General features: G+C 50.8%; 1 protein-coding gene across 8 annotated transcripts in view; it reads right to left on the reverse strand.

The window, feature by feature from the left end:
• The window catches only part of GRIP2 (glutamate receptor interacting protein 2), a 104,162-nt gene that overhangs the window by 16,784 nt on the left and 72,830 nt on the right, over window positions 1-14,548 (reverse strand). For all 8 annotated transcript variants that reach the window (XM_066350962.1, XM_066350959.1, XM_066350957.1 and 5 more), the window contains exons 3-14: window positions 13,766-13,901; window positions 12,790-12,935; window positions 11,663-11,749; window positions 11,024-11,099; window positions 9,662-9,807; window positions 8,641-8,788; window positions 8,359-8,528; window positions 7,282-7,407; window positions 6,800-6,949; window positions 3,311-3,497; window positions 2,710-2,855; window positions 1,956-2,036 (exon numbers count right to left, since the gene is read on the reverse strand). In XM_066350962.1, coding sequence (XP_066207059.1) covers window positions 1,956-2,036; window positions 2,710-2,855; window positions 3,311-3,497; window positions 6,800-6,949; window positions 7,282-7,407; window positions 8,359-8,528; window positions 8,641-8,788; window positions 9,662-9,807; window positions 11,024-11,099; window positions 11,663-11,749; window positions 12,790-12,935; window positions 13,766-13,901 — 1,599 coding nt within the window. The remainder of the gene's footprint in view (window positions 1-1,955; window positions 2,037-2,709; window positions 2,856-3,310; window positions 3,498-6,799; window positions 6,950-7,281; window positions 7,408-8,358; window positions 8,529-8,640; window positions 8,789-9,661; window positions 9,808-11,023; window positions 11,100-11,662; window positions 11,750-12,789; window positions 12,936-13,765; window positions 13,902-14,548) is intronic.

Genomic DNA, 14,548 nt, shown 5'->3' on the forward strand with positions numbered 1-14,548 from the left:
ACGCTCTATCCACTGCACCACCACCTGGTCAGGCTGTTTATTCCTCTGCTCATCCCCCAACAAACTGTGAGCTCCTTGAGGGTCTTGTCTGGCAGGTGTCTGTGTCCCCAGCACCTGGCACAGGGCCAAAACCCAAAACTGGGTGATTCTTCCACAATGGAGTTCTTCCTCTCAGAGCTGCAGGGAGTGTTGGCTGCTGACAGCTCACAGCAGGATCCCATTCTGGTTACTGCCTTTGGCCAAAGGAGCAGCCTCGCTCAAGGTAATGCCCCTCCTGGGTGCAGCCTACATCAAAGGACTGCTCCACAAGGTGATGCAAAGGCCTGTCTCCCAGCCTCAGCTCGGACAGCTTCCAAGGCCTCCCGGCTGAAAGCTCTCTGGTGAACTTGGCTGAGCCTCTATTGCTACTGCACTGTAGCTCAACTTCCCTCTGTGCCACCCCTGTGGCCCTTGCTGCTCACTGATGTTGATCTCAAGAGGCCTTCTCAGTAAACCTCCTGCGTGCAACTTCTTGTCTGAGTAGTTTGTGTCATGTACCTGTGCGGTCACACCAGGTGGCCCCGCCCAGAGGTCCCTGGGCTGGAAGCAGCTTCTCCCCTCCTAGATGGCTAACACTCCTACCTCCATCAACCGCAGAACCTAGGGCAGGGAGGAGCCACAGCAGCAGCCCTTCTAGACAGCTCCCCTTCCACAAAGCCCAGGTGGGGGCTGAGGGTCATTCCAACAGGGACTGCAGCACTGGCCACCTGTCCTCAGAGGCGGTCCTTGGGGAATGGTGGCCCACCATCCCTTGTCTGACCTGCAGTCAGCTCACCAATGTATGTGCTGCTCTGGCCAGAGTGAACAGCTGCCAAGAGGCCACCTCAGCAGGGCAGTGGGGATGGTGATGCTGTGGCCAGGTGGGTGGGGTCTCCAGTCTCCTCACCCCAACATCTTTCCCCTTAGGGTCCCCAGGACAGAGTGGGGCTGAGCCAGACTTGGGACTCCCGGGCCCTAGTCAGCATCATTCTCTCTCCTCATCGATTCATCCTATAATTTTTCATTCACTAAATAAACATTTACTGAGTCCCTACTATGTGCCAGGGAGGAAAAGAGCAGTGAATGAAAAAGATAAGATCCTTGACCTAGAGCTACCAATTTAGTGGGGTGGGTCACAAATAATCAACACAATTTTTTCAAGTGGTTTGTCAGACAATAAAGCGTGTTGGGGAGAAAAATGAAGAAGCGCGGAGACCGTGCAGAGGGCAGTGCAATTTTAAATCAGGTGGTAGGGATGCCTTGCCAAGGTGACTGTGAGCAAAGACCTGAAGGGGGAAGGGAAGAGGGCAGAGGACAGAGCCAGTGCAAAGGCCCTAGGCTGGAAGGAATATAGCCCGTTCAGGGAACAGCCAGGAGGCTCGCAGTGGCTGGAGGAGTGTGACCGAGGCAGATGGCAGGAGGCAATGTCAGGTCACAGAGAGATCACAAAGGGCATCGTGGGCCCTGAGTACTTCAGCTTGGGAACCCTGGGAGGATTCTGGATGTGCTTTGCTGTGCTGCCCACTTCGTCTTTCCTTCTGTGGGCCTCTCTCTCATTCTTTTGGCCAATGTGAATTAAGCACTTACTGTGTCTTGGGCCTTTTCCGGGCCCTGGGTACACAGAGGGAGACAGAAAGCCCAACCTGGCCTGTGAGTTTGGCACCTGACAAACTGTTCACCCCACCGGGAGACCCGAAGGGCCTGGAAACTCCCATTGTGCAGAACAGGAAACCAAGGCTTTGAGCAGCTCTGGTCTTGCTTGAGCACAGATCTGGGCAGGGCAGGGCTCAGGGAACCCAAGTCAGCCAGTCCTCCCACTGGGAGCCTTTCCCCTGGGCTGGGTGGTATAGTCTTTCTCTCAGCAGGTGGGCTCTCTCTGCTCCCAGGGTCAGGCAGGGACAGTACAGAGGGGACAGTGTGGTGGGCAGGGGACTCACAGCTGATGGTGATGCCCAGCTCCACACCACGCCTCTTAGGCAGCTTCACGTGGAAGGTGCCGCTACTCGGGATGATTGACTCTGGGTACAAACAGATGTGGACCCATGTGAGACCCAGCACCCCACACATTCTGGTCCAGCTAGGAAAGACCCCAAAAAGTCACTGTCCCAACCCCATCCTGCTTCTTACACTCGACCAATGAGAGAACTGAGGCATGGGAGCTGACAGATTGGTTCAAGACAACCAGTCCTCCCACCCCCCAGTCAGAGTGGCGTCTGAGACTGGAACCCAGACCTCTTAACTGCCAGCTGGGCGTTCCCCTAGCCAAACCCAACACAGTTTGGATCCAGCGACAATTTCCTGAGCACCCATTTGTATGCCAGGTTGTTTTAGCTGGGTGTTGTCACGTGGTCTATCTCATCTAACCCAAGCAACATCCCCTGAAGTGAAAGGATTCCATATTTAATAGTTGGGGAAGCTGAGGGCGAGGCGGGGGAAGTGTCCTGTCCAAGGTCACAGATTGTCCCAATGCCAGGACCAGAATTCTAACCCAAGTTCCGGTACAAAATCCCTCTTCAACCCTGACACTGGTGTGCGGAATTCCTTCCTCCGGAGAGGCGCCCGTGCCTCTGCCTTGCTTCCTGCCTCCCTCGCTTAGTGCTCAGACATGCACCTTGGCCCGAGGCAAGAGCGAATAGAGGACAGAGCGCAGGGTTCCAAAGTGTGAGGAGGAAGTGAGGGGCACTCACTCACCTGCCACATCAAACTCAATCTCCAACACGACCTTGTGGGCCAGCGCAGCATCCCGCAGCAGCTGGTTGGCTTCCTCCATTGTCCCATCCTCGGTGGCAATGCCATTGATGGACAGGACACGGTCCCCCACCTGCAGCAGCCCACACCTGAACCCCAGCCCGCCCAGCAGAGAGAAGTTCCATCACCGTCACAACTCCATTGGGAGACAGAAACACTGTGCAGGGGTTGTGAGTCAGCTCTGTCCTGTACCAGCTGGAGATCCTCAGGCCATTTACCACCTGGCTCTGGCTAAGGGTTTCACTTTGCTGGGCCTCAGTTTTTCTGTCTGTCTAATGGGAATGATGCTGTGCCTTATTAGATGTATATGTAGAGGACTTTGACCTCAGATGGAAAGAGGTTCAAATCCTGATCTGGGAAAGTGAATCAGCTTCTCTGTGCCTCAGTTTCCTCGTCAATAAATGGGCTGGTGATGGAGTTAAATGTGATGATTAAGTGAGAGAATTCGTGAAGCCAGTTTTGGTGCGTAACTAAGTTTCCCCAGCTGTCCGTGAGCTCCCATCAGAGAGCAGCAGGCCCAGTGGGGAGGGGGCAGTAGGCTCACCTCTCTGCCGGGCTGTCAGGCTCAATGAAGCGCACAAGGGGCGGGGAAGACAGGGTCTCCGTGGCGAAGATGCCGCCCTGGAGCTGGAGGCCGAAGCCGCTGAGGGGGTCACCGCAGAGCACAACTTCCGTGGTCTCCGTGTGCACGATCTGCCCGCCTGGCCCCACTGTGCTGGAGGCCAGCGACACTGTGGGGCGGGTGGGCATGGCACTCAGTGGGACTGGTCCAGTCAGGCCTTCCTGTGGGGGCCAACCCACCCCTGGGCCCAAGGACCTAGAGTCAGAAGGGCAAGGGAGCGGGAGTTCTGTTTCGCCCTGATGCCAGCCAAGTCATGGCCCATTCTGAGCATCAGTTTCCTCATTTGTGCAATGGAGTCATGATTCCCACTTGGCAGGGCTGTGGCAAGGATTAAGGAAGACCGCTGCTGGGATTGTCATGTTATAAAATAGTAATATTATGTCATATGCTATATTATGCTATCTATGTTATAATGCTATTATATACTATAGTATATATTATATTATTTTTGGTAACAGTTTTTTTTTGAGATACAATTCACCTACCATAGTCTCACCAATTTAAAGTATACAATTCAATGCTTTTTAGTATATTCACGAAGTTGTACAACCATCCCCACAATCAAGTTTAGAACATTTTCATTACCTGAAAAAGAAACCCTCATTTCCTTTGAGCTATAGCCCAAATCCTTCCGTCTCTCTCAGTCCTATTTACTTTTTTTTAAAAAAAAAGATTTTATTTATTCATTTTTAGAAAGTGGGAAGAGAGAGAGAGAGAGAGAGAGAAAAGCGGGAAGCATCAACTCCCATTTGTGTCTTGACCAGGCAAGCTGGGGTTTTGAACCAGTGTCCTCGACATTCCAGGTTGACTCTTTATCCACTGCACCACCACCGGTCAGGCCCTATTTGCTTTTCTATAGATTTTTCTATTCTGGACATTTCGTATCAATGGAATCCTGTAATATGTGATCTTTTGTGTCTGGCTTCTTTTGCCTAGCATCATGTTTTCAAGGTTCATTCATATTACAATATATATAAAAATTTTACTCTTTTACCGCCTTTTTAAGGCTGAATATCCCATTGTACAAATATACCACATTTGTTCATCCACTCATCTGTTAATGGACATCTGAATTGTTTCTACCTTTTGGCTAAAATGAATAATGCTGATATGAATATTCATGTATAAGTTTTTGGGTGGATGTGACATATGTCTTCATTTCTCTTGGACAAATGCCTAGAGGTAGAATTGCTGGGTCCTATGATAACCTTATACATAACTGTATTATTAATATGGATATTGGAAAGGGATTAAGCAGTACAAATTGGTAGTTACAAAATAGTCTTGGGATGTGAAGTACAGCATATAGAATCTAGTTAATAATATGGTAATAACTGTGCACGATGTCACAGGGTACTAGACTCATTTGGGGGATCATATAAATGTCTAACGACTGTGCTTTATACCTGAAACTAATGTAACATTGAATGTCAACTATAATTGAAAATCCTTTTTAAATTTTAAATGTGGATATTGTTTATTAAATAAAATTTATTTTCATATTTCATTATATCACTAATTATAAAGTTATATCTTTAAACCATTTTGTTATATTTCATATTACACATTATAATATGCATAGCCTATCATGTTGCTAGGTATATTGTACTATTATATTTATATTTATTATTTTTTTACTATTACATCCCTAATGATAAGAATGGTACCTGGTACAGAGGTGTTCAAAAAATGTCACTTAAATAATTAATTAATTGTCATCATCAATAATAACAATAACTTTATAGTCATTCATTCTAGGAAGAGGATAGGTAAGGGTCCCCAAAGCCCCCAGCTTCCACATGCTCCTTCCTATATACCGCTTTTCTAAATCTTTTCACAGCCTTAGTTTTGCTGGTTGACAAAGGTGTTTGGGAAAGGTGCGTTTTATTTCTCAGATGCCTTTGAAATGTTTTCCTCTTCACCTTGGCTGCCAGAAAGCTCATAATCATATTTAGCTCCTTTCAAGTGCCAGGTGTCTTATACTTGCCTTTTCCTTCGCCTGGTTCAATGGCCCAGTTTGACCCTCCATCCTTCCTGGAGGCCTCTGCTACTCACATGGCAGGAGGCTGGGTACACCTTCTACATCAGGGGTCGGGAAACTTTTTGTGAGAGAGCCATGAATGCCACATATTTTAAAATGTAATTCTATGAGAACCATACAACGACCCATGTACCTTAGGCATTATCCAATAAAAATTTGGTGTTGTCCCAGAGGACAGCTTGTGATTGGCTCCAGCCACCCGCAACCATGAACATGAGCGGTAGAAAATGAATGGATTGTAATACATGAGAATGTTTTATATTTTTAATGTTATTATTATTTTTATTAAAGATTTGTCTGCAAGCCAGATGCAGCCATCAAAAGAGCCACATCTGGCTCATGAGCCAAAGGTTCCCGACCCCTATTCTACATCAACAAAGGAAAGACTTTTCCCAGGAAAGATTTTAAAATTCTGGGCATTCTTGTGACTTTTGCTACTTCTACATGGCTCCTACATTTTCATTGGCTATTGTCTGTTTATTTATTTACTCTTTTGGCCCTGGCCAGGTGGCTCAGTGGACAGAGCATCATCCTGGTGCACTGAGGTCACAGGTTTGATCTCCAGGCAGGGCACATACAAGAAGCAACCAATAAGTGCAGAACTAAATGAAATAACTAAGTGAAATGAGTTGATGATTCTCTTTCTCTCCCTCTCTTATCCCTCACCTCCCTTCCTCTCTCTCTTTCTCAATGGAAAAAAATATATTTAAATACCTTCATAAATAAAGAGAAAAGTCTATAATCAAAAGGTAACTAGAAATATACAGGGTAGGGCAAAGTAGGTTTACAGTGGTGAGTATGCAAAACACTGAGTTTATTCTTTTATTATCTTTTCATTATTGGATTATTTTCCATATGAGCAACTATAAATCTACTTTTGCCCTACCCTGAATATATAGTAAAAATAAAAATGATTACATTCTAGATGGCTAGTCTTGGGCTGGTGTGTCTTTGTCTTAGGGGAAATTTTTTAAGTGTCAGGTGATAAAGTCACAGTTATACCACACACTAGACTATATCAGAAAGGAGTAAATAAAAGACAAGTGAAATAGAATTACTGTGAGAAGTTCATGCAAGTCTGAAAAGGCATGCTGTCCTGAAGACACTTTGTACCACCTACTAGGAATTTTACATGACAAAAATAGAGGACTAAAATGTACAAAGTAACTGGTATCCCTCAGATGTGTCCTTGTGCAGTACACAACCTGCCCAACCATCCATGGCAGCCTGGTGTTTCCCTCATGCTATTTAACCACCCCCCCCCACACACACACCCAGGGCCCTGCCCCAAATACTCCCCCCATCCTTTGGTAAACCTCTCTTTCCGGCATACAGGCAGCCCAGAGGGGAGGGAAGAGACCACGGCTTACATGAGCTCTTGTGTTCCCTTCTTCGCTGCCTCCTCCGCCCCATCGTGGTCCGGGGGCTCATGGGCTGGGATCCGCGGGGAAGGGTGCTGGGGTTGGTGCAGGGAAAGGTGTGGTTCATGATCGGCGAGGAAAATGGAGTTGAGGACAAGGCTGGGGAGATGAGAGCACAGCCCCGTGAACCCCAGCAGGGCCGTCCACCTTACTGCACGGTGGGTGCCAGGAAGCCACCTACCACAAGGAGACACAGGGAAGCCTTCCCCCACCCCCTTAACCACTTGCTGTGTGACCTCAGACAAGTCTCTCCCACTCTGGGCCTCAAAGACTGCAGGGTTTTCACAGACCTGGTGAAACCCAGATGCCAGGACAGGGGATCTTCTCATCCTAATGGGCTAGGTGACACTGGGCAGGCCCCCGAAGTTCTCTGAGTCTAGGTTTCCCCCCCTATGAAACATGCACAAGCCCCAGTGGGGTGGGCACATTACATCGGCTCTGGTCTTGGCAGGCAGGTGTGACCCAGGTGGCTGTCCTGTAGTGGCTGGGCCGGGGGCTGTGGCAGGAGGGCACACAGGGGTCCCAGCGATGTGGTTGCTCACTTCTCTGCACCTTCACTGTGGCCAGCGGAGGAAGGGGAGAGAGAGGTACAGGTGTCAAGGGATGAGCGAGTCTGAACTCACCACACCCACAGAGATCCTGAGTTTCCCCTGAGCCAAGGGAGGCAGTGAGGACTCCGCTCATGTGTCCAGGATGCTCATGACGTGCCGGGCACTGTGCTCAGGGCCCAGCCATGCTGCAGCAGGAACAGGGGAGGAAAGGCAGGTCCAGCCAAGGCCCACAGTGGGAGGTGGTGGAGGAAGAGCTGAACCAGGCTGACTGGCTCTGGAGCCCGGGAACTGGTCTATCAGCTTTGAGAAGTGCAGTCGGCAGTTGGCATCTGGCCGCAGCACCTTTGGAACCTGCCGCAGGGCTACAGCCTGGGCAGCCTCGGCCGGAGGCTGAGCCCGCCAAGTCCCAGGGCCTGGCCATTTCTGTCCTGTGCTGAGCTCTCAGGGGTGGCCCGTGTGCCAGCGCTCCTGTTGGGTTGGCCGAGTCTTGCTCAGACCTGCGTCTTCCCCCCAGTGAATTATTTGCACTCCTACTCCATCTAAGCATCTGCTTCCCAGGGGACCCCAGAGATCCTGCCTCCCCACCTGTCCCACCTTAACTGGCTGCCATGTAACACTTCCTGCTGGACTGCCCCAGGTTCTGTCCTGGCTCTTTCCTCCGCTGCAGGGCTTTGAAGGGCCCAACCTGGTACAATGTATCCTTGGAAGGAGGGATGAGGCCCCAACTATGTCAGCCCATTGATTCTGCCTCCTTGTGCAGCACCCCCACCCTCACCTGGGGCTTGGCTGACTCGAGCCAGCTGCTAGATCACCTGGACAAGTCACTTAACCCCTCTGTGCCTCACTGTTATTATCTGTACAATGGGACTAAGGTAGTGGCCACTTCCTAGGATAATGGGGAGATTCAGAATGAGTTAATACATATGATGTGCCCTGAGATCCTCCAAAGGGACCCACCTGTCTCTGAGGGCTTTAGGGGCCGTCGGCTTTGGGGCACAGGCATGATCTCCAGTTGCACTTTCTCTGACACACTGGCCAGGAGCTTGGTGGCCTCAAGCAACGAGCAGTGTTCCGTGCTGGTGCCGTCGATGGACAGGATGTGGTCTCCAGCATGCAGCGCTCCACTCCTGGCCGGGTGGCAGGGAGAAGGAGGAGGCTGGTCTGGCCAGACAGAACTCTGGGTGGCCTCTCCCCCCGCCGGCCCCCCGTCACCGTGGCAGCGCCCAGCGTGTGCCTCACCTGTCCACCACGCTGGCCGGCTTAATGCGGTCAATGGTGATGACCGGCTTATTTCGGTAGGAGCCGGTGTTGAGCGAGATCCCTAAGGCGGACCCCGGCGTCTTGGTTATTTCCACTATCAAAGGCCCCGAAGCATTGGCCACGGTGTCTGACACATAGAAGAGAAGAAGAGTTTAAAATGCAAATATTGAGCACTTTTGTCCCTAGCCTGACTTGGCTGTTTCGATGTAATTCTTATTGCAGGGAGAGGATTAATCCTCATTGCCAGGGAGGGATCATTGTGCACATTTTACAGACTAGAAAACTGAGCTGTGTGGAGGTAAAGGCTTTCTTTGTCCAGGCTCACACAGCCGCTGTGCAGCTGAGGCCAGGGATTCAGGTCTGAGGAGCTCTGACTGCAGGGCTTTGCTGGACAACACTACTTTGCTCACATTTATTGAGAGCCTGCTGGATGCTGGTACTGAATTATGGTGTCCACGGCAACCCTTGTCCACCTCAGAAAATGGCACCTCAACTGACCCGCCCCGTGGCTCAAAAAAAAAAGTGAGCTCTTTCTGCTCTTGGCCCCGCCACCATGTTTGAATACCAGCAAAGCGGCCAGCTGACCTCCATCACACTTCCTGGATCTGACCCTACTGTGTCGCTCCTCATCCTCCAGCCTGCCCAGGCACTGTGGCCTTTCTCTCATTTGATGCTACAAATTAGAGGGCAACCCCAGCCTTTCCTATCTCTCTCCTCCCTTTTTTTTTACAGCACCTGCTGCCAACTGCCAGCCTCTATATTTGATTTATTCTGTTTGCTGTCTTTCTATCCCCACCAGAATGTCAGCCCCATGAGAGTGGAGACCTTGTCTGTACTGTCCTCAGCCGAGTCCCCAATGCATCTGACAATGTTGGGGACACAGAGACTGACGGGCCCAAGGTCACACAGCCTTTGCAGTGGGGAGGGTCTGTGCCCACGATCTCCTCCCTCCGCCCGTGGCCTCTTCCTGCCCAGCCCTAGTCCTCAGCGCCCAGCTCACCTGGAATGGCCACGTCATACTCCACCCGGAAGAGAGCCTCGTGGCTGCACTGCTGCAGAGTGGCCAGGGCAGCCGTGTGGCTGGCCCCGTGTAGCGGGATGCCATCAACACTCAGCAGCCTGTCCCCCACCTTCAGAGAGCCCTCCCTGTAGGGAAGGGCCCAGTTAGCCAGCCTGGCCCGTGCGAGCACGGGGCACGGCCCTGACGAGAGGGCATTGGTAAAAGTGGGCACAGAGGACAGAGGAGGGGCGGGGAGTGGGTGAAGGAGAAAGGGACGGAACAGATGGATGAGGAATGCATGAGTGACTGAAAGAACGAGTGACTATAAACCGCAGCAGAATACATGAAGTGGGCGAGAGGAGAGGGGAGCTAGGTCAGCGCTGACATCTCCCACCCCACTTGCTGCTTAAGAAATTCAGTCCCAGCTTAGCCTTAGAATGTCTGAGCTGGGGGTGGCCCTTGAAGTCACCACTTCGCTCCTGTCCTGAGGAAAGAAGGGAGTGCCAAGGTCTAGAGAGGATGGCAGCCCTGCCAGGCCAGCAGCAGCAGCAGTAGGGTGGTCTGGATGCTTCACGCTGCCATCATAGAGCTTTCCTCCCAATGTCCTCACCCTGGTCTCTCAGCAGTGAGTCTGTCATGGTCACCAATGTGCCTGGGAACCACTGCATCAGGGGCCCCAGGGTGTGGTCCGAGCGGGGCTTCACCTCAGTTTGGGTCAAATCCCCGCCCTGGCATGCCTGCTCCAACAGGTGGCCAAAGCTATTCTGGGAGGTTCTATGAATAGCTTGTCACAGGGCCCTGTCCCAGGACAGATTTAGAAGCCATTCCAGGCTTCTCTTAAGACGGCCAAGAATCTCCCACTGGGGACATCAGAGGCTGGGAACTGGATCCATTCTTTCCTCACATTCTCTCCGCCTGGCATGTGTAGGCAGGGCCGGGGTGGGCAGCACAGCCAGAGCTGGGACGCCGGGTCACAGAAGGCCACAGCGATGCCAATCACCGTACCCCAAAATCTCTCACAGCAATTCTTTGGGGCTATAATATTGCACCATTCCACAGAAGGAAAAACTAAGGCCAGTGAAGGGAAGATCAAGGTGACACCAAGGCTTGCTCTCCCTCTGGCTCAGCCAAGACAACAGAATATTGGGGAAGAAAAAGCGTGGCGTCTCTCTCATTGGGGCATTAGTCCTGGCTCCACCAGCAACTCCCTGAGTGACTATAGGCAAAGGGTGTCCCCTCTCTGGACCTCAATTTGCTCATCTGGAGAATGGGCACCATGGCTCCTGCTCTACCTCCTTCACAAGAAGCTGGGGTTGGCCAGCACACTGCGAGGCTATAAGGTTTCCTTTGGCTCAGGCTCACCTGTCGGCAGGACCCCCGGGCCGCACATAGGTCAGGACAAGTGGGCGACACTTGTGGCTGTCTTCATGGGCACCTCCTGGACAGAGTTCAACAAGAGGCAGAAAACAATCCACCCACACTTCCCCTGATGCCTAGAGGCCCTGACCCAGCCCCTAAGCAGGCTCCCTTAATTGAATCTCTTTGAGGACCTTGTCCTTGCTATTCACAGTCCCTCTTATGAGACCCCAACTATAAATCCCACTTCCCGCCACCCAGAGCTGGGGCAAAAGTAGGAAATGTGACCAAAGTCCTCTCCCTGTCAAATGGTTTGCTCCCCATCTTGTTTCTCATCCTATTTCCCTTCATGCCCTGATTGCTAGACAGCTCCAAACTTTGTTCCCAATCTCAGTGGCAGCTGTCACCATCATTTTCTGCCACAACTTTTCCCTCACACTCGCCTCAACCACACCCACATCATTGCTTGGCAAAATATTCCATTTGACACTTGGTTTAATGGTCCTGGATTCTTTAAATTCAGAAGCAAGACATATATGATATATCAGATTTATATACAGATTCATTAAAGCAAAACAGAATATACACAGAATGAGAATTAGGTACTCCCTTGCCCCCTGGCCCAAGGGTGACTTTTACACTCACCTCTGAGGACAAAGCCGAAGCTATTGCCCTCCTTGTAGAGGGAGACATCCACTGTCTTTGAAATGATCCCCAGGCTGTTTTCAGGGGCTACAGAAAAATGGAGGACTCCTTTGAGTCTCTCAGACACGTTACCGAGCTGGCAGATGTCCCCAAAGCTCATTCACGAGAGATGGGTGACCAGTTAAAGAGACTAGATGGCGGGTAAATTCCTCCCCACTTAATAGGTAGGACCAGTGAGGCCCAAAACCCACGTAGCCCATCACTTGGAGAGGGAAAAGGGCCTGCTCATGCTCACACAGAGACGATGACAGAACTTAGGCCTGAATCCACGGCTGGCGGGCTCAGGCCTGGGTTGAATTCCAGACAGTTACTCAATTTCAAGACTTTAGAGCAGTGGTAGTCAACCTGGTCCCTATCGCCCACTAGTGGGCGTTCCAGCTTTCATGGTGGGCGGTAGCGGACCAACCAAAATATGATATAAATAAATAGATTTAACTATAGTAAGTTGTTTTATAAAGACTTATTCTGCCAAACTTAGCGAAAATCTGACATAAAGTACTTGGTAAGTAATTATTATTATATGCTTTAACTTGCTGTAACTCTGTTTTACAAATTTTATGAACTAAAGTTACTTCCCTACTTTATAAATCACCATTACTATGGAACTGGTGGGCGGTTAGAAAATTTTACTGCTAACAGAGATACAGAAGTGGACGGTAGGTATAAAAAGGTTGACTACCCCTGGTCTAGAGCAACTTTGTCAATTCAGAGCTGGGTCACCGAACCCAGTGCAGGATGGTATGGCGGGGACAGCAGTAGGTCAGGGAACAATTTATTCAGCCAATGTTCCCCAAACGTGCCCCCTTAAAAGAAAAAATTTGCAAATTAAATATGCAAAATAAAAATAGATTATAAATGGGGCCCTGCCACCTCTTGGTGAGAGCAGCATACTGAGGTTGTAAGCGAAGTCCCTAGGGGAGGTATGGTGTTCGTGGCCAGTCTCTAGGTCCCACCTATCCCATCTATCCCATCTGGCACGATCCCTACCACCCAGGCCCTGATGGGGAGGCAGATGGTCCACCCACAATCAAGGCAGTGGAGAAAGTTCCCTGTCCAAGGGCACCCACCAGGCGGGGGCAGCTCATACTCCACCTCCAGCACCACGCGTTCGCCCACATTCTTGAGCAGGGTGATGATCTCATCGTGGCGGAGCCTGGTCAGGTGGATCCCATTCACTGATCGAATGTAGTCACCCACATTCAGCAGGTCACTCCTGGGAGCAAGGAGGCCAGAGCACACGCATGGTGACAGGTGCCAGCAATCACACCCCCACCCTCCCATTGATTCCTTATGTCCTCTGGATCCTCAGTTTGCAGATGGGGAGTTTAGGCTCAGAGAGGTCAGACAATGTCCAGGGTCACACAGTGAGTGAGTATGAGAGCATGGATTCTAACCTTGACCTGTCTGACACCCAGGCCTGACATCCCTCCCACCCCTAATGCTGGTCTGCCTCCTTTTCCTCCTTGTCTAACCAGCCCCAGACAAGCCTGCAGAGTGGCCAGGTTATCACCTCCTTTGCTAGTCCCTAATACTCTTCCTGGCTTTTCACCAACATTTTTCTCTTCTGTTCAACTGAACCTTCATCAGTGCCTGCCCTGTGCAGGCCCAGAGAGGCAGCGATAGAGAGGCTTACTCCCAGGTCTCAGGGAACCCATAGTCTAAGGGAGCCACTGAGCTAAAACGACAGAAGTGCGTGCAGAAGTGGCCACAGAGCTGTGTGAGCAGAGCGGCTGTCCCAGACTGGGGTTTGGGCTTTCCCAGAGGCATTCTGGAGGGATGAACAGGAGTCTACCAGGAGGATGTCGTGGGGAATGGGACTTACAGGCAGAGGGAACTGCTCAGGCTAGTGCACGGAGGGCCTGGCAACAGGGGCACTGTGGCCAAGTCAGTCCCTAGCATAAAGGAAGAGGAGAAGCTGGGGCCTAGAATGACAGCTCCCACCGAAGGGCTTCCTTCTATAGACACTGAGCTCTTGGGTGCTTCCAAAACAACTGCTTTTCATTTTCCACTGGTCCCCAGCCCCCACCAAGCCCCACTTCTCACCTGGCTGCGAGCCCCCCAGGTCTCAGGTTGGAGACTCTGGGCTTCCCGTCCTTGTCGGTGCCACCTGAGATGGTCAGGCCCAGTGTGCTGCCTTCTTTCTTGATCAGCTCCACCACGGTGACCCCTCGGAACTCCTCTGCTGACATATGGGGGGGTGATGGGACAGCATGGGGCAATTTAGGCCCCCAACTCTAAGACAAGTGAGGCTAACACTTGGTAAGCAGGGCACTTGGCTGCATTCCGCTGGGTGAGATCGCTCCTTTTTACAGAGCAGGATCAGAAAGCTTATGCCGCGAACCAGCGCAGCTAGTAATTCCAGGTCCTGAGTGGGAATGGTGCAGAATTAACAAAATAAGCTTAGGGTAAAAGGATGGGCTCTACAATGCTGATGGCAAGAACAGAGGATGATCAACACCTGCTTCCTGCTTTATTTATAGGGCAAAGTGGGCCGTTAGCAAATCAAAGAGATCTCTGAGCACATTTCCAAAGCAACCCAAGAATTCTACCAAGTGCAGAAAACCCCCACCATATATAACATCTTAACTTCACAAGACAAAAGATAAAAGAAACTTGCCTCCAGTCTTTCTGGGGGTTATGGAGGGCAGGATGGGTATAAACAATCCAGCACCATAGCAAATAGCCTTTAGCAACTTGACAGAACAAGTGAGGTGGGGGGTTGGGCAGACTGTCAGCTTACTGCCAGTTCCCCACACCTCTGTCCCCCAAAAATCTAAACTGCAAAGACTCTGTTGGCTTTCAGTCCCCAACAAGGTTATATGGTTG

This window comes from Saccopteryx leptura, chromosome 10 (genome assembly GCF_036850995.1).
Source record: "Saccopteryx leptura isolate mSacLep1 chromosome 10, mSacLep1_pri_phased_curated, whole genome shotgun sequence".
Lineage (NCBI taxonomy): Eukaryota > Metazoa > Chordata > Mammalia > Chiroptera > Emballonuridae > Saccopteryx > Saccopteryx leptura.